At 45.1% G+C, this 14033-nt stretch overlaps 1 protein-coding gene across 1 annotated transcript in view; it reads left to right on the forward strand.

The window, feature by feature from the left end:
- The window catches only part of WNT2 (Wnt family member 2), a 43994-nt gene that overhangs the window by 15502 nt on the left and 14459 nt on the right, over nucleotides 1-14033 (forward strand). The window contains exon 4 of the mRNA XM_024757794.1: nucleotides 10470-10734. Coding sequence (XP_024613562.1) covers nucleotides 10470-10734 — 265 coding nt within the window. The remainder of the gene's footprint in view (nucleotides 1-10469; nucleotides 10735-14033) is intronic.

Consider the following 14033-nt stretch of genomic DNA (forward strand, 5'->3'; position numbering starts at 1 on the left):
CCTCGTCTGTAAAACGGGGATGAAAATAGTACATGCCTTATATGCTTGTGTGGATTAAATAAAAGTGCTTAAATCAAGTGCTCAGCATGGCTTAACATATGGTAAGATCCTAATGAATGCTATGCCCTGTTATTATGCTCTGAGCTTTAGTTGGGATAAATATAAAATAGAATTGTTCTAGCTTGCACAATGCATGTATTTCCTTCTTCCATGCCCCCCCTTTGTTTTAAAAACAGTCAGACTTTTGTTTCTGTGGTATAGAATATTAATAAGTTTCTTAAATTCTAAGAGTAGAAAATAGCCTCTGCAGACCTGAAGGCTTAAAGTGCTCAAAATCAAAGATTTAAGGGCCATCAAAAATCTACTGAGATTTTAGCACTGACAGAACGATGAGCTTACTGAAGATTTTTTATTGAGAAAAGTTATATATTAAACTAAAAATGGTTTCTATGAGGCTAAATGCCAAAAGAGTACTCCTGTCCTTAGCAGTCACATTTATTCATCTTTTTAAAAGTAGTGGACTTCCCTGGTGGCACAGTGGTTAAGAATCCGTCTGCCAATGCAGGGAACCCGGGTTCAACACCTGGTCTGGAAAGATCCAACATGCCGCGGAGCAACTAAGCCCGTGCGCCACAACTACTGAGCCTACACTCTAGAGCCCGTGCTCCACAAGAGAAGCCACTGCAATGAGAAGCCCGCATATACTGCAAGGAAGAGTAGCTCTCTCTCGCCACAACTAGAGAAAGCCTGTGCGCAGCAACAAAGACCCGACACCGCCAAAAATAAATAATTTAAAAAATAAAAGTAGTCATGTCAAATGAGCAAAGGTTTAGTGATGAGATGCCACAGAGTAAACACTGGTGGGGTTAAGCAAATAGTGAGGGGAAGTGGTTGATGAGGAATTGCGCTGGGCGCCTGGGGGATAGAAAAAGCCAGGAGGGCTGTGAGAATTTACAAAGAGGGGCCTAAGAAGTAGGTTGAAAATGGAACCTTGACAGCAGTCCACATCAAGAATCAAAGAAGGAAGTGGTACCAGAGACCCTTTAGAAAAGATTCGAGATAAAGTGGGAAACGGGACCTAAATGTGTCATGGGCTGAGGCCTGTTTCTGGAAGAAGCTTTCAGCATCACACATTGGAGAGAGACAGCAAGTCACTGTAATCGATTCTTTTTCGAGTTCTTTCTGTTATAAAAACAATACACAAACAAAAGTAACAAACTGAGCAGTGCAGAAGTGTGTCTCATAAAATGAGAACACTTCCTCCCCTCACAATCCTTGTCTCCTTCCAGAACATTTCAAAGTGCAGTCGGACTCAAGGCTGTGGACAGAACATATACAATTTCACCTCTTCCTTCCTCCCTCAGACCTCATTAAAATTATAGTAATGGAATAAAAGTGGCTTAAATCAACAATAAAGAGAATAGTCAAAGAAATGAGAGAACTCAACAAATTTCTGGAAAGTGGAAAGGGAATGAAGAAATCGTAACATAAAGCAGGATGGAGAAGCCTCAGCCTAGAAGAATAAAAGCAGATGAGGGGGGTGAAAAACAAAAGCAGATGAGGAATGTGGAAACTAAGATACCCTGAGAAAATTTCAGATACAAATGAGCACTGGAGAGAAGCATAGGGCTGAAAATTGGGATTAACTGAAAAACCCATTGGTGGCATAAAGAACCCCATCCCCTCCCCTTCACCCCCAAGCAGAACTCCTGGAAGTCTAGTGTCGAACCTTCTGGGCTTTCTGCAGTTAGAGCCTCCAGAACAGCCAGTGTCCTACCTACTCACTAGAAAGCCAACCTCTGGTCCACAAGCCCCACCATATAACCAGAGTACCTAAATACTTTGTTATGACTTCACTCTTAAATATGAAGAGACTGTCCAAGAATTACCATATATTTGATTAAATTCAGAAGCATAAAAGAAAGCAAACAAACAAACAAGCAGTAAGTCAGGCAGGGATGAGAAGAAAAAATTTTAAAAGCCAAGAAGATCCAAGCAGATATTAACATCCATGAACAACAAGAATGGATGCTTTGAAAAAGTGACAATTAGAGAACAAGAGAGAACTTGGAAGAGAAAGCCAAAGAAATCTCCCAGAAAGTAAAACAAAAAGCCCAAAGGACAAATGGAGAACCATAAACATCACCTCTCTTTCCCACTTGAGTTTGAAACCAACTAAAAAATGAACAAGGGAGGTAGACAGAAGGAATAACAGCGTCTGTTGCAGGACTGAAAAGAAGGCTGCACTGGAGGGTGCAGTTTTGAAGCTTCGACTCCACCGGGAGCTGGGCAGACTTACTCACCCCATCCCAGGCTGCGCACCGGGGCCCTGCAGGGAGCCCTCTTGCTGAAGGGCAGGAGCTGATCATAACTCATCTGCTCCACAGGCTGGCAGATGCCCAAAGAGAAGGAACCCAGGCACACAAGCCCTGCTCCTTCTTCTAAACTCACCAGTTGGATAAGTCAGTTGTCCTACCCTGGGGAGAAATGAGTAAGGGAATGGAGAGAGCCAGGAGTGTTAGTCTAATGGAATTTATTCCTCAAGAAGCCAGGAAGAAAGTATTAAAACTATAAAAGAGAAAATATGAGACATGGAGGATTGAGTCAGAAGGTTCAGCAACTTGACTAATTAGAATGCCGTAAAGAGACTAAAAAAGTGTGTGTGGAGGGGCGGGGGGTGGAATATTAAGAGAAAATTCTCAGCGCTGAAGTTTCTAGATCGAAAGGGCCCACTGAGGGCTGAGCAGGACTAATTTTTTTTAAAAATCCTAAATATATCATTGTGATATTTCAGAACACCAAGGATAAGGGAAGGTTTCTAGAACCTTTCATGTGGGGGGTGGGGGTGGGAAAGTGAAATGAAAACAATAATCAGTTGCCAGAGAATCAGCCAGACATCAGACTTCCCATCTGTAACACTAGAGGCCAAAGCCTGTGGAGCAATAACTTCAGTTTTGAGGGAAAATTATTGTCAACCCAGAATTTTATAACCAGCCAAACTATTAGCCAAGTGTGAAGGCTGAATAAAGACATCTTAACACACAAGATTCAGAAAATGCATCGCCCATGTGCCTTGAAGGAGTTACTCAAGAAGGGGCTGCAGCGAAGAGAAGGAATGAACCAAAAAAAGAGAAAACATGGCATCTGGCAGAGCAGAGTGTCCACCTAGGAGGGCATGATCCCAGCTGTGTCCAGATGGGACTGAGAAGATGCAGGACCACGGAACCTGCAGGAAACGAGGGGAAGTAATGGAACAGGTGGAATGAGCCTGAGAGTGGAAGACATTAGGTTGCAGTAAACACACTTGGTAGCAAGTAAAGTGAGAAAAAGCCAAACTTCACTCCAGCAACATTCTTCTTCAGCACAGAGGCAATGCTATTGGATCAGAGATTATAAAATGCAGTCCTTGGTTATGCAGTTAACTGTTTGACATCCATCTTTACTGTTCTGAGTTTTTAGATTCAATATCTAGACATACCATGAGAGACTTAACTATTGTTACAGAACTTTAATGCTCTCATCTTTGTCACCACAAAAGGACAAGCCTTGTACTTAATAAATGAATGAATGAATGAATAAAATCAATGTCATGAAAGACAAAGAAAGGCTGAGGAGCTGTTCCAGACTATAAGAGACATGATAACTAAGTGCAACATGTGATCCTGGGCTGGATCCTGGACCAGAGAAAACAATAGCTCTTAGAAGAAGAAGGAGGAGGAGGAGGAGGAGAGGGAAGAGGAAAGAAAGGATGAGAAAGAGGAGGAGGAGAGGAGGAAGAGAGGAAGAAGAGAGGAAAGGAGGAGAAGGAGAAGGAGGGAGAGGAGGAGGAGGAGGATGGGGGAGGAGACATTATTGGGACAATTGGCAAAATTTGAAGAAGGTATGTAGACTAGATAATAGTATTGTACCAAAGATGTTAAATTTCCTGATTTTGATAATAGTATTGTGGTATTTCAGGGTTAAGAGATGCCATGTCTACAATGTACTCTCAAACATAAGAAATTTATGTATCTAGACTATTTTCTCTCTGTGCGTGTGTGTGTGTGTGTGTGTGTGTGGAAAATGACAAACCAAATAGGACAAAATATTTAGTAATTGGCAAATCTGAGTGAAGAGTTCATTGTACTATTCTTGCAACATTTCTGTAAGTTTGAAATCATTTCAAAACAAAAAGTAAAAACAGCAAAATCTATTAGTAATCCTAAAAAAAAGAAATAAAAGGACAGGCCCTGCTGACAGAGACTGGGAAGAAGGGGAGGAGGAAGGAAGGGCTACAAATATCCTCATCTAAGAAAAAGCACCAGTAACTTTTGGAACTAGAAGAGGGGTAAGGGCGCTCCTTGAAGTCAGAGCGCTCATCAGAACCGTTACAGAACCATGTTGGGAGCTGGGTGAGGGAAATGAGGTGTGAATTAAGTTCTCACCCCCCACAAGAAGTCTATCAGGAACTATCTAATGTTGACCCATACGTAAACAGAGTGACTGGCAGAGCTGCCGGACTCAGCTGCGCCAGCAGTGCGTGGCGCCCCTGTCCAGAGGGCTCCATTCACTGCACTGTCACTGTAGATTTGTTTAGTTATGAAGAGAATTTTCTGGTGGATGTCCGTATAGTATCTGGAGGATGGGATGTCTTTCTGCTTCTCACAAAGCTGGCGGTCAGCTAGCACAGAACTGGTCGTATAGACATTTGGGGAACCACCACAAGGGCAGAATGCATTAAAAGTGACCGCTCTGGGGTTGTGCCGTGTAGACCGGGAGGGGAGATAAGAGGAGAGGGTACAGCACAGGGCTATTGCTTTTCACTGTCTTTTCTGGACTACTTGATTTTTTCAAATCATGCTCACATAGTTCTTTAATTTTAAAGTTTGAAAGTAATAATTAAAAACAAACAAACACAAAAAAGCCCCAGACTGGCAACGCCTGGGATGTATGTCTCCAGGTACCCCCCACCACCCCCAACCGCTTCGTTCGCTCATTTCCTTTAAGGTGCAAATAAAAGGTCTGCAGCCGCTCCATCAGCGGCCTGCGGGGGAAGCCCACCATTCCCTCAGCCAGCGCCTCCCGAGACCCCGGGGGAGCGTCCCTCTGGGCACGACCCTCCACTGCAACCTGTCTCTCTGAGAGCGCTTGGCTTCTACTCCACTGGTCGCCATCTTTCGTGCCCTCCAAAGCAGCACTAGCGCAAACTGCTGCTTGTGGGAAATTTTCCCTGGAAGTCAGAACATTTTGGAGACATAGGGCAGGACACAACTTCTAATTCAGTCATGAGATATCCCAGTTCCTAGGACCTAAGTCCTAAGACCGACCCCTCCACGAGAATTTCTCACCTGCTCCGGCCCTCCGTGGGCCCCGGACTCTGGCCGTGGTGCGCGGGCTCCTTTCCTCCTCCGCTGCTTTCCCAGGTGTGTACTTGATTCTCAGCCTGGCTGCGTATTAGAAGCACCTGAGACCGGAAGTACCATCAAGTCTAGGCCCCACCCCCAGGGCAGGTTCTGGTATATTCAGCTCCGGGAGAGGCCAGGGTCTCTGTGACCGAAAGGGTCCCCAGGTGATTTTAATGTGTATCCAGAAGGAGAACCACTGCTCGGCTCTCTCTAGGTGCCAGAGAACAATCCCCAAATTCCTGGGGGTTTTTTTTTGTTTTTTTAACTCTTTCCAGATCAAGCAGCCTCTCAAACGGCAGCCAGATTATAAATGAACATTCTTTCCCTTCCTTCTTCTCTGTGTATGCACACATACGCAGGCCTTTAAAAAGTGGATCAGGGCTTCCCTGGTGGCGCAGTGGTTGAGAGTCCGCCTGCCGATGTAGGGGACGCGGGTTCGTGCTCTGGTCCGGGAAGATCCCACATGCCGGGGAGCGGCTGGGCCTGTGAGCCATGGCCGCTGAGCCTGCGCGTCCGGAGCCTGTGCTCCGCAACGGGAGAGGCCGCAACAGTGAGAGGCCCGCGTACCGCAAAAAAAAAAACAACAAAAAAGTGGATCATACCACGTATACTGTTCTGCATTTTCCTTTTCATCTGACATCCTTTTATATTGTAAGAATGATCTACATCATTAATCGAAGACCACATCGTATTCCTTTATTAAGCACATACCATAATTTGCTTAACCCTTGTCCTGTTGATGTCATTTGGTTTTTTCCTAATATTTTGCTCTTGCTAATTATGCTGCAGTGAATATCCATGTGGGTATGCATCCTTCAAAACTTGTGCAGATATTTCCAGAGTGTAATCGCAAGGTCAGAGGATACCGTACATTCTCACCAACAGTTTGTTATAGCATCTCCTTTCCATACTCTTACCAACACCAAGTATTATCAAATTATCAATCTTTTTACTATTTGCTAACCTGCTAGGCAAAGAAAAAAAAGGTGTTACATTGCTTCAGTTTGCATTTCTCTGATTACTAGTGAAGTTGAACATCTTTTTGTCTCTTTGTTGGTACTTTGTATTTCTCCTGTGAATGGCCTGTTTCATAGATTTTTGATGACAATTAGTTTGGAAGATGCAATGTAATTCCTCCCCATATCTCTCTCTACTTCTTTTCTGCCCCATTGTAATAGGTCTCTAATATTATTCATTTAATTCTTGATTTATTCAAAAGGATAGAGGGAAGCAGAGTATGCACAATTCAAAAGTTGAGAAAAACACAGTGCAATTTATATGAAGATTTTAAATGTGTTTTTAGAAAGAGCATGGATCTGGGAGTGAGACATATCTGATTCACATCCTAGTCTGCCTCTGTCTAGCCGGGTGACTGGGGAATTTTACTCTCCTCACTGATCCCGGGTTTCGTGGGAAAAACAATCCGCTTTGCCTAATCATTGTAATTAAGTAAGATAATGGGCGGAGCCTGGCACACAGTGCAGTACTCACTATGTGGTGCGTATTATTATAATGTTATTACAACATTTGAATATTGGAATTCTTCCAGACTAGGCGAACTTATCGTGAGCTTCTCCATCCCATTTCTTACTCTTACCTCAACTACTGTCTAAGTCCCTTCCCTCTGCCTCGCTGATGGAGTGGGGTATTGCCCTCTTCGAGGTTAAGGGTTTGAATTTCAAGTCTGCAAACCTGGGACATAGAAGAGGTGGAGGTAGCACCCAGGTGTGATTGAGCACTTCTCAGACTGTGTGTTAGGAATGGGGCCTGGAGAGGCAAGCAATCCCAGTACCAGAGAAGGTGTCTCACTTTCCCCCTTGGTTAATTGTCAAGCCCGTGATTAATCCACAAGCAAGAACTGACCTAGAGTCTGTCGTACAGAGTGAAGTAAGTCAGAAAGAGAAAAACAAATACTGTATGCTAATACATATATATGGAATCTAAAACAAACAAACAAAATGGTTCTGAAGAACCTAGGGGCAGGACAGGAATAAAGACGTAGGGAATGGACTTGAGGACACGGGAAGGGGGAAGGGTAAGCTGGGACGACGTGAGAGAGTGGCAGGGACATATATACACTGCCAGATGTAAAATAGATAGCTAGTGGGAAGTAGCTGTATGGCACAGGGAGATCAGCTTAGTGCTTTGTGACCACCTAGAGGGGTGGGAGAGGGAGGGTGGGAGGGAGACGCAAGAGGGAGGGGATATGGGGATATATGTATACATATAGCTGATTCACTTTGTTATAAAGCAGAAACTAACACACCATTGTAAAGCAATTATACTCCAATAAAGATGTTAAAAAAAAAAAACAAAAAAAGAACTGACCATGGTTCCAGTGGAAATACTTTCGCTTATAAGTAACAGACCCCAGGGACACTAAATAATGAGGAAAACTTAATATCTTGGATCCCGAGAAGTCTGGAGGCAGGGCAGGGCCACAGTGGGTTCATTCAGGCAGTTCAGCAACACCCTCCAGAACCCAGTTCTTCCTATCCCTCCAGACTGCCGTCTGCAGCTTGTTGCTTGTCCTGCATTGGCTGCCTCATGTCCTAAGGAGGCTGCTGCAGAAAGCTGCATCCAGAGACAGAGAAAAGGACTTTCTCCCCTTTTAAAGAGTGAAGAAACCTTTCTTACAAGCCTCCCAACAGACTATTCCTAACATCATATTGGCCCAAATTGAATCATTACATGCCCTCTGCCGAAAAACGTCAGTGGCAATTAGTATTATTGATTTGGGCTGCTCCGGGTCAGAGAGAAGCCGGGCCACTTCTGAAGCACGTTGGCTGCCCAACACCTGAACGGAAGTTAGCAAGGAAGAGGGAAGTGGCTGCTGCCACTCAACAGTGAATGACGATGATGATCAACAGGGTGTACGACTGCCACGGCTGTGCGTATTTATAAGGGCTCACAAGGTGTATTTTAGAGTAATATGCAAACCCTTCAGTTAATCAAATAATATGTAAGCCCTTCCATTTGCATATTTTAAATTAATATGCAAACCCTTCAGTTACCAAGTTCGAAATCTGCAACCTGGAAACCTAGTATTACAAAGAAAGGGAAGTAATATTTCCTGTTATTTTTAAATCTAGGAGTATTACTTATGAGTATATAACCCAGCTTTTAAAGGAATAAGCTTTGAAGAATGAGCACTTGGCATGGAGTGAGTTCTGCGTGGCTCCATCTAGATCTTAGGATAGAGGGCTCCCGGACAGGTGACCCAAATGGGGCAGACTGGGGGAGCCAAGACGGCCCTCCTAAGGGTGTTTCTCTGGCAGAGGCCTGCTGTCCAAGTCACCCGGTGAGCCTCATACCAAACACCTGGAATATAAAGATAGGGGGGCAGGGTGGGGGCCATATGGGGAGTGTAGTTCCAGAAAAGGAGCTCATTCTAAGAAATCCTTTAAAGATGCCCAGATCCCTGGGACCTGGGAGACCAAACTGACGCCATTTCTCCTGCTTCCTTCTCTGTCCTTCACTCCAAAGCCGGCTCATCCTGAAGAGGACAGATTTCAAATGTAACAGGGCACAGTCCTCCATGGGGGGGGGGCAAAGCGGGAAACCTGGGGTGCCAAGGCCCGAGCTGGGAAGGGGATGAGTGAATGCACAACTGTGGAGCCACCATGCTGTCTCGGTTCCTTCTAGAACGCTTTTGTGGGCCTGACCTTCTGGAGTGATGAACATTTCTGCACACGTAGTCCCGTTGATACTATAGCCTTGTTCAGAAACTGAGTCTGTGCAAGAGGAAACACCAGGGCAGAGTTACCTGGGGTGAGGCTCCGGGGAGGGGGAGGCAGCCTGGAACATTGGTTTCTGTGGAGTGGGGTGGAGGGTGAGCTAGGGTGCTGCAGGGAGCTCCACCTGGGCTGCATTTTGGAGCCACCCATACCTAGACCAATTATACCAGAACCTCAGGGAGTGGGCTGAGCAAGGTTCCAACTACCACCTCCAAGTTCTTAGAAATAGGTCTCTCAATGCGTTACCCTAAGAATTTTGCTCCTAGCGTCACCTTGAATAATGTCATCAAGGGGTTTCATTCCCCTTCTGCCTATGCCCCCCACCCTAGATACCCTCTGTCTTGGACATGCAAATGGAGAGGATGGGGATGCTCAAAAGGCAGGTTTCTCCTCCTCTGCTCCATGACTGAGCTGAGAATCAAAGGCTCAGACTTGAGATCTCCAAGGCCCGTCTCTCCCACTGCCTTTCTGAGTGTCACTGTGCTTTTGGTATCTGATGAGGGAGCCCCTAATCATCCCACTTGCCTCTGCTTCCTCTCTACGAAACAACAGAGCGAGCCCAGCCCTGCCTGCTAAGCTGAATAACTTGGGCGAAGTTGAGTGATAATCTCCCAAATTTAATGTCACCCTGAGGGTCACCAACTGACTTTCCAGTGTACCCTGACTCTGTCCTGTACCAGCTGTGTCACCTTGGACAAGTGTTTAACCTCTGTAAGTCTTGCTCCTCAATCACTGCAAAATAAATACTGTAGCACAGGATTGTTGAGAACAGGGTCATCAGGATAGAGTTCAGAAAGCATTATCACAATGCCCAGAACATGGAAAGCACCTCAGAAATAGGAACAATCACTATTATTGTTCTATTGAAAGAAAACAGGCTTAGCGATTACTTTGTTCATTTGAGTAATAGTATACATTTCCAATATATTGATAGTAAAGCTATATATTTTTAGAAAATACTCTAATTCATTCCCTCATTCTTCAAGCTGGCCCCACACCCCAGTAAATTCAAATTAGTGGGGCTTTTGTTATCCCCCTAGGGAAGCTCGTTCGCAGTCAGGCGCTGCCCCCCGCCACCTGCTGCAGTGTGGTATGGCTGAAGAGATCAGCAAATGACCCCAACATCTCCCAGTCCTGAGCCCCAGGATCCTGGGTCTTTGGTCACTTCTTTTTTTCCCCTTTTTAAAAAAATTTATTTGATTGAAGTATAGTTGATTTGCAACGTTGTGTTAATTTCTGCTGTGCAGCAAAGTGATTCAGTTATACATATATATACATTCTTTTTCATATCCTTCACATGTACGTGCTGGAGTCCGCCTCCACTGAACTTGCCCGTCTTCTCCCATAGGCTGTAAAGCGGTTCTTGAAACAGGAGTGCAAGTGTCATGGCGTGAGCGGCTCATGTACCTTGAGGACGTGCTGGCTGGCCATGGCCGACTTCAGAAAAACGGGCGATTATCTCTGGAGGAAGTACAACGGAGCCATCCAAGTTGTCATGAACCAGGATGGCACTGGTTTCACTGTGGCTAACAAGAGGTTTAAAAAGCCAACGAAAAATGACCTCGTGTATTTTGAGAATTCTCCAGACTACTGTATCCGGGACCGGGATGCAGGTAAGTTCAAAACACTTTATTCACAGCACCTAATTATTCCAACAATCAGCACTCTGCAATTTAAATGCAGAGCTAAAATTTAAGTGCAAAGTTCTGTATTTTCCGCCTGCCAATCTTATAAGCGCAGTCTGCTGCCTGCAGGTTCAAAGCTCAGGTTCTTTATAATTCATATTTAAAGTGCACAGAGAGCTCTCCTAAGCACCTGGAGAAACCGGTAGATAATGTGCAGATTCTGGAGGAATGGGAACCCAACAAGCATGCACATGGCAAAAAGTCAAAGTATGCAGATTAGCAAAATTCTTCAGCCTGGACAGAACTCTAATTAGTGGGTTAATGCCCATATGTATAGAAACACAGCATCTTTCCTGTGATCCCGAGGCTGAGAGGAGGACAGCTTCGCGGTGTATCTGCTGCCCCTTTAAATCCCACCTCTGTCACTGTGGAGAGGGTCCCAGGGATTTACAGTTAGCCTGTTCTGAAATCCTCCATACTTCACACTCCCTTGCTCTTTCCACAATGCTCAGAAAGTTGCCAAATACTTGAAAGCAAGAATTCATCCCCACTGGCTCAGCTGTCGGTGAGCAGTGGAAGAGGGCTGCATAAGAGGCAGTTCGTTTATTAAAGCCACACCCTTCCCTTGACGACGGCACCTTTTCTGTCCTGAACTCACTCAAAGAGCAGCTCCGTCAGCCTTAGCACAGCTGTTGCCACCTGTGGGTTTTATACGCGTGCTTTCCTCCACCTCTTGCCCCTCCCGGTCAGCACTGAACTCCTTGCTTAGCACAGTCCACGCAAAGACTCTGGTACAAAATACAAGTACTTGTACTCTCCACTGAGTACAAGTCTCAGTGGAGAGGAGGTGATGGAGAGCCCACAGCCAACTTGGCTGAAGCCAACTTTTCAGACTTAGTAGAAAGCAAGGGAATTCATTACCAGGAAAAACATCCTAGAATTCAAATTCTGAGTTTGTTTTTCATTCCAAAGTAATTGCAAAGGAAACAGTAAAACAGTGCAGACGTCAGCAGCTCCTATCACAGGTCTGACCAAGAGGCATGATTACCAGGGAATGTCACAAGAAGTCCAAAGCCTCTTCTTTGTCCCCGAGTGGTTGGATTTCCTTCATGGTTTGATGAGCTGGTTCTTTGCAGCACTGGAGCAAGTTTGTACATGCAGCGTCTGGATTAATAACTGCTGAGCGAAAGGGCCAGATGCTGTGCCCTGCTGCATTCCTCACATGCTTTGCGACCTCTAACAAGTCATCCTACCTGTCAGGCCAAAGTTTCGCCGAATCCCCAAGAAACCTGTGCGTTGGTACAGTAGGGTCCCAGAGGTCTGGGTCCCTCTCTGCCATTAACTAGCTGCTTAACCTCAGGCTCCTCAGACGGGCAGGGGGCTGATGACATCAGGATCATTTTAGGAACTATGTACTGACTCCTGTGTGCCAGGTAGTGGGCTAAGACCATTGCACACGTGGTCTCATTTAATCCTTAGAGCCTCCCTATGACATCAGTGCATTGGAACTGATTACTGAAAAAAAAAAACGACTAAGAAGAGGGTGGCGGCTCCTGGTTGATCAACCCCAACCAAGAACCAAATTCACATCTTATTTTTTGAGATCAGATAAGCACCGTGGATATCATCATCCCTATTGAACAGATGAGAAAAGTGAATGACCAGCTCAAGATCTCACTGGTCTTGGAGGGTACGGATGTCCAGCTGTCTGACCCCACAGCCTGTGCTCCTAACCCTAACACTGCAACCTGTCCTTACCTTTCTCCCAGGGCATGTATTATGTGAAAGGCCTGGTGAAGCAGAAACCTCATTTTAAACATAAGAAGACCTGCTTCCTCGGGACATCTTTTCTGGTTTTTTGGATTGAAGCAGTTTGCACAGTGAAGCAAATGGCTATGCTTGATGAACACTTAACTGCTTCATAGATAGTCACTGAAATAAAGACCTTACTTTCTCTTCCCCACAAAGGAGACGCAGACCCTGCTGCGTCTTCAGGATACTAAGTTATTCCCACACACTTTGCTTTTTCTACTGCCTGTATCAGAACACAATTCTGTCTCTCGATCCTAAAATAGCAGATACATCTACAGCACCTGCCACGTGTTAGGGCTTGATCTACATTCTCTCACTGAGTAAGGTGGGTATGTTATTATCCCACTTCATGGGAGGGGCAACTGAGGCTCTGACAGGCAGGCTACGGATTTTGCCCAAAGACTCTTGATGGGCATGAGGCAGAGTAGGGACTTGAGCCCGAGTCTCCGCACGCTTGTAACCATTTTACTCTGCCTCCCAGTGCACCAGCCACTGGGCACACTGCTGCAGGTGTGGGCTTTCTGAGGGAGGCTATATAATTTACCCCCTCTCCTAATTTATTTCTGCTCTATTTTAGGCTTATTTTAGCTTCTCTGATTTAAAAAGATGTGAATTGGGTTCTGGGTTGGTGTTGACTAACCAGGAGCCACCTTACTGTTTTTTAAGTAGCCAGTTCCATTGTTTTAGGTCAGATTTCCACTAAGATTCCTAGGTTAGTCATAACTTGTCTGAACTGCACTTGATGCCTTTATTTTTCTGCCTAGAAAAATGCCAGAGTCATCCATGAAAACTCGCAATATTTCTTTTGAATTCTGTTGACCATGAGATGATTCTTTTAGTGAAAATATGATTCAGGGCGTTTGATATCATGTAGAGAAAAGTTTGGATTGCTGACAGTATTTTTTTCATTGTTCATATTTGGACAAACAACACATACAAATAGCACACGTATGAGATGCAGATTTCCCCTGAGACAGCCTCCTTCAACCCGCATAGCTGCCAAGGGCCTTGTGCTGGTCTGTGTAAAGGTGAGGCTTTCTCCCGGCCACTTTCTACTGGAAATTTCTGTAGTATGCAGTCTAGCAAGTCAGTCAGAGTGCGTGGTTCGGAATCTTCCTGGAGTAGCTCATAACTTCTGACTTTAGAGGCAGGGAGATGTGACAGAGTCTGAGACCTGTGAGAAGGGGAGATCCCTGAGCCCAATTCAGTGGCGTTCCTTCTCCGGGCTCTGTGCCCTTGTTTGGGTCAGTGCTAACATCCTCTGGTGTATGTTAAAGGAGCACTCACAGTTAACGAGTCAGGACATCACTGAGGGAGTCTCTCCCCTCACTAGGATCACACGACATCAGAAAAGGCCTGTTTTCTGGTAAATGGAACATGTTCAAGGTGGGTTACCATCAGAGGTATCCAGGCTCTAAGATAAGTCAGAAGTTTGCAGTAAAATTTAAATCAAATAACATATATATATATATATA

The sequence above is a fragment of the Neophocaena asiaeorientalis genome, unplaced genomic scaffold, assembly GCF_003031525.2.
Source record: "Neophocaena asiaeorientalis asiaeorientalis breed wild unplaced genomic scaffold, Neophocaena_asiaeorientalis_V1.1 scaffold116, whole genome shotgun sequence".
NCBI classification, from domain to species: domain Eukaryota; kingdom Metazoa; phylum Chordata; class Mammalia; order Artiodactyla; family Phocoenidae; genus Neophocaena; species Neophocaena asiaeorientalis.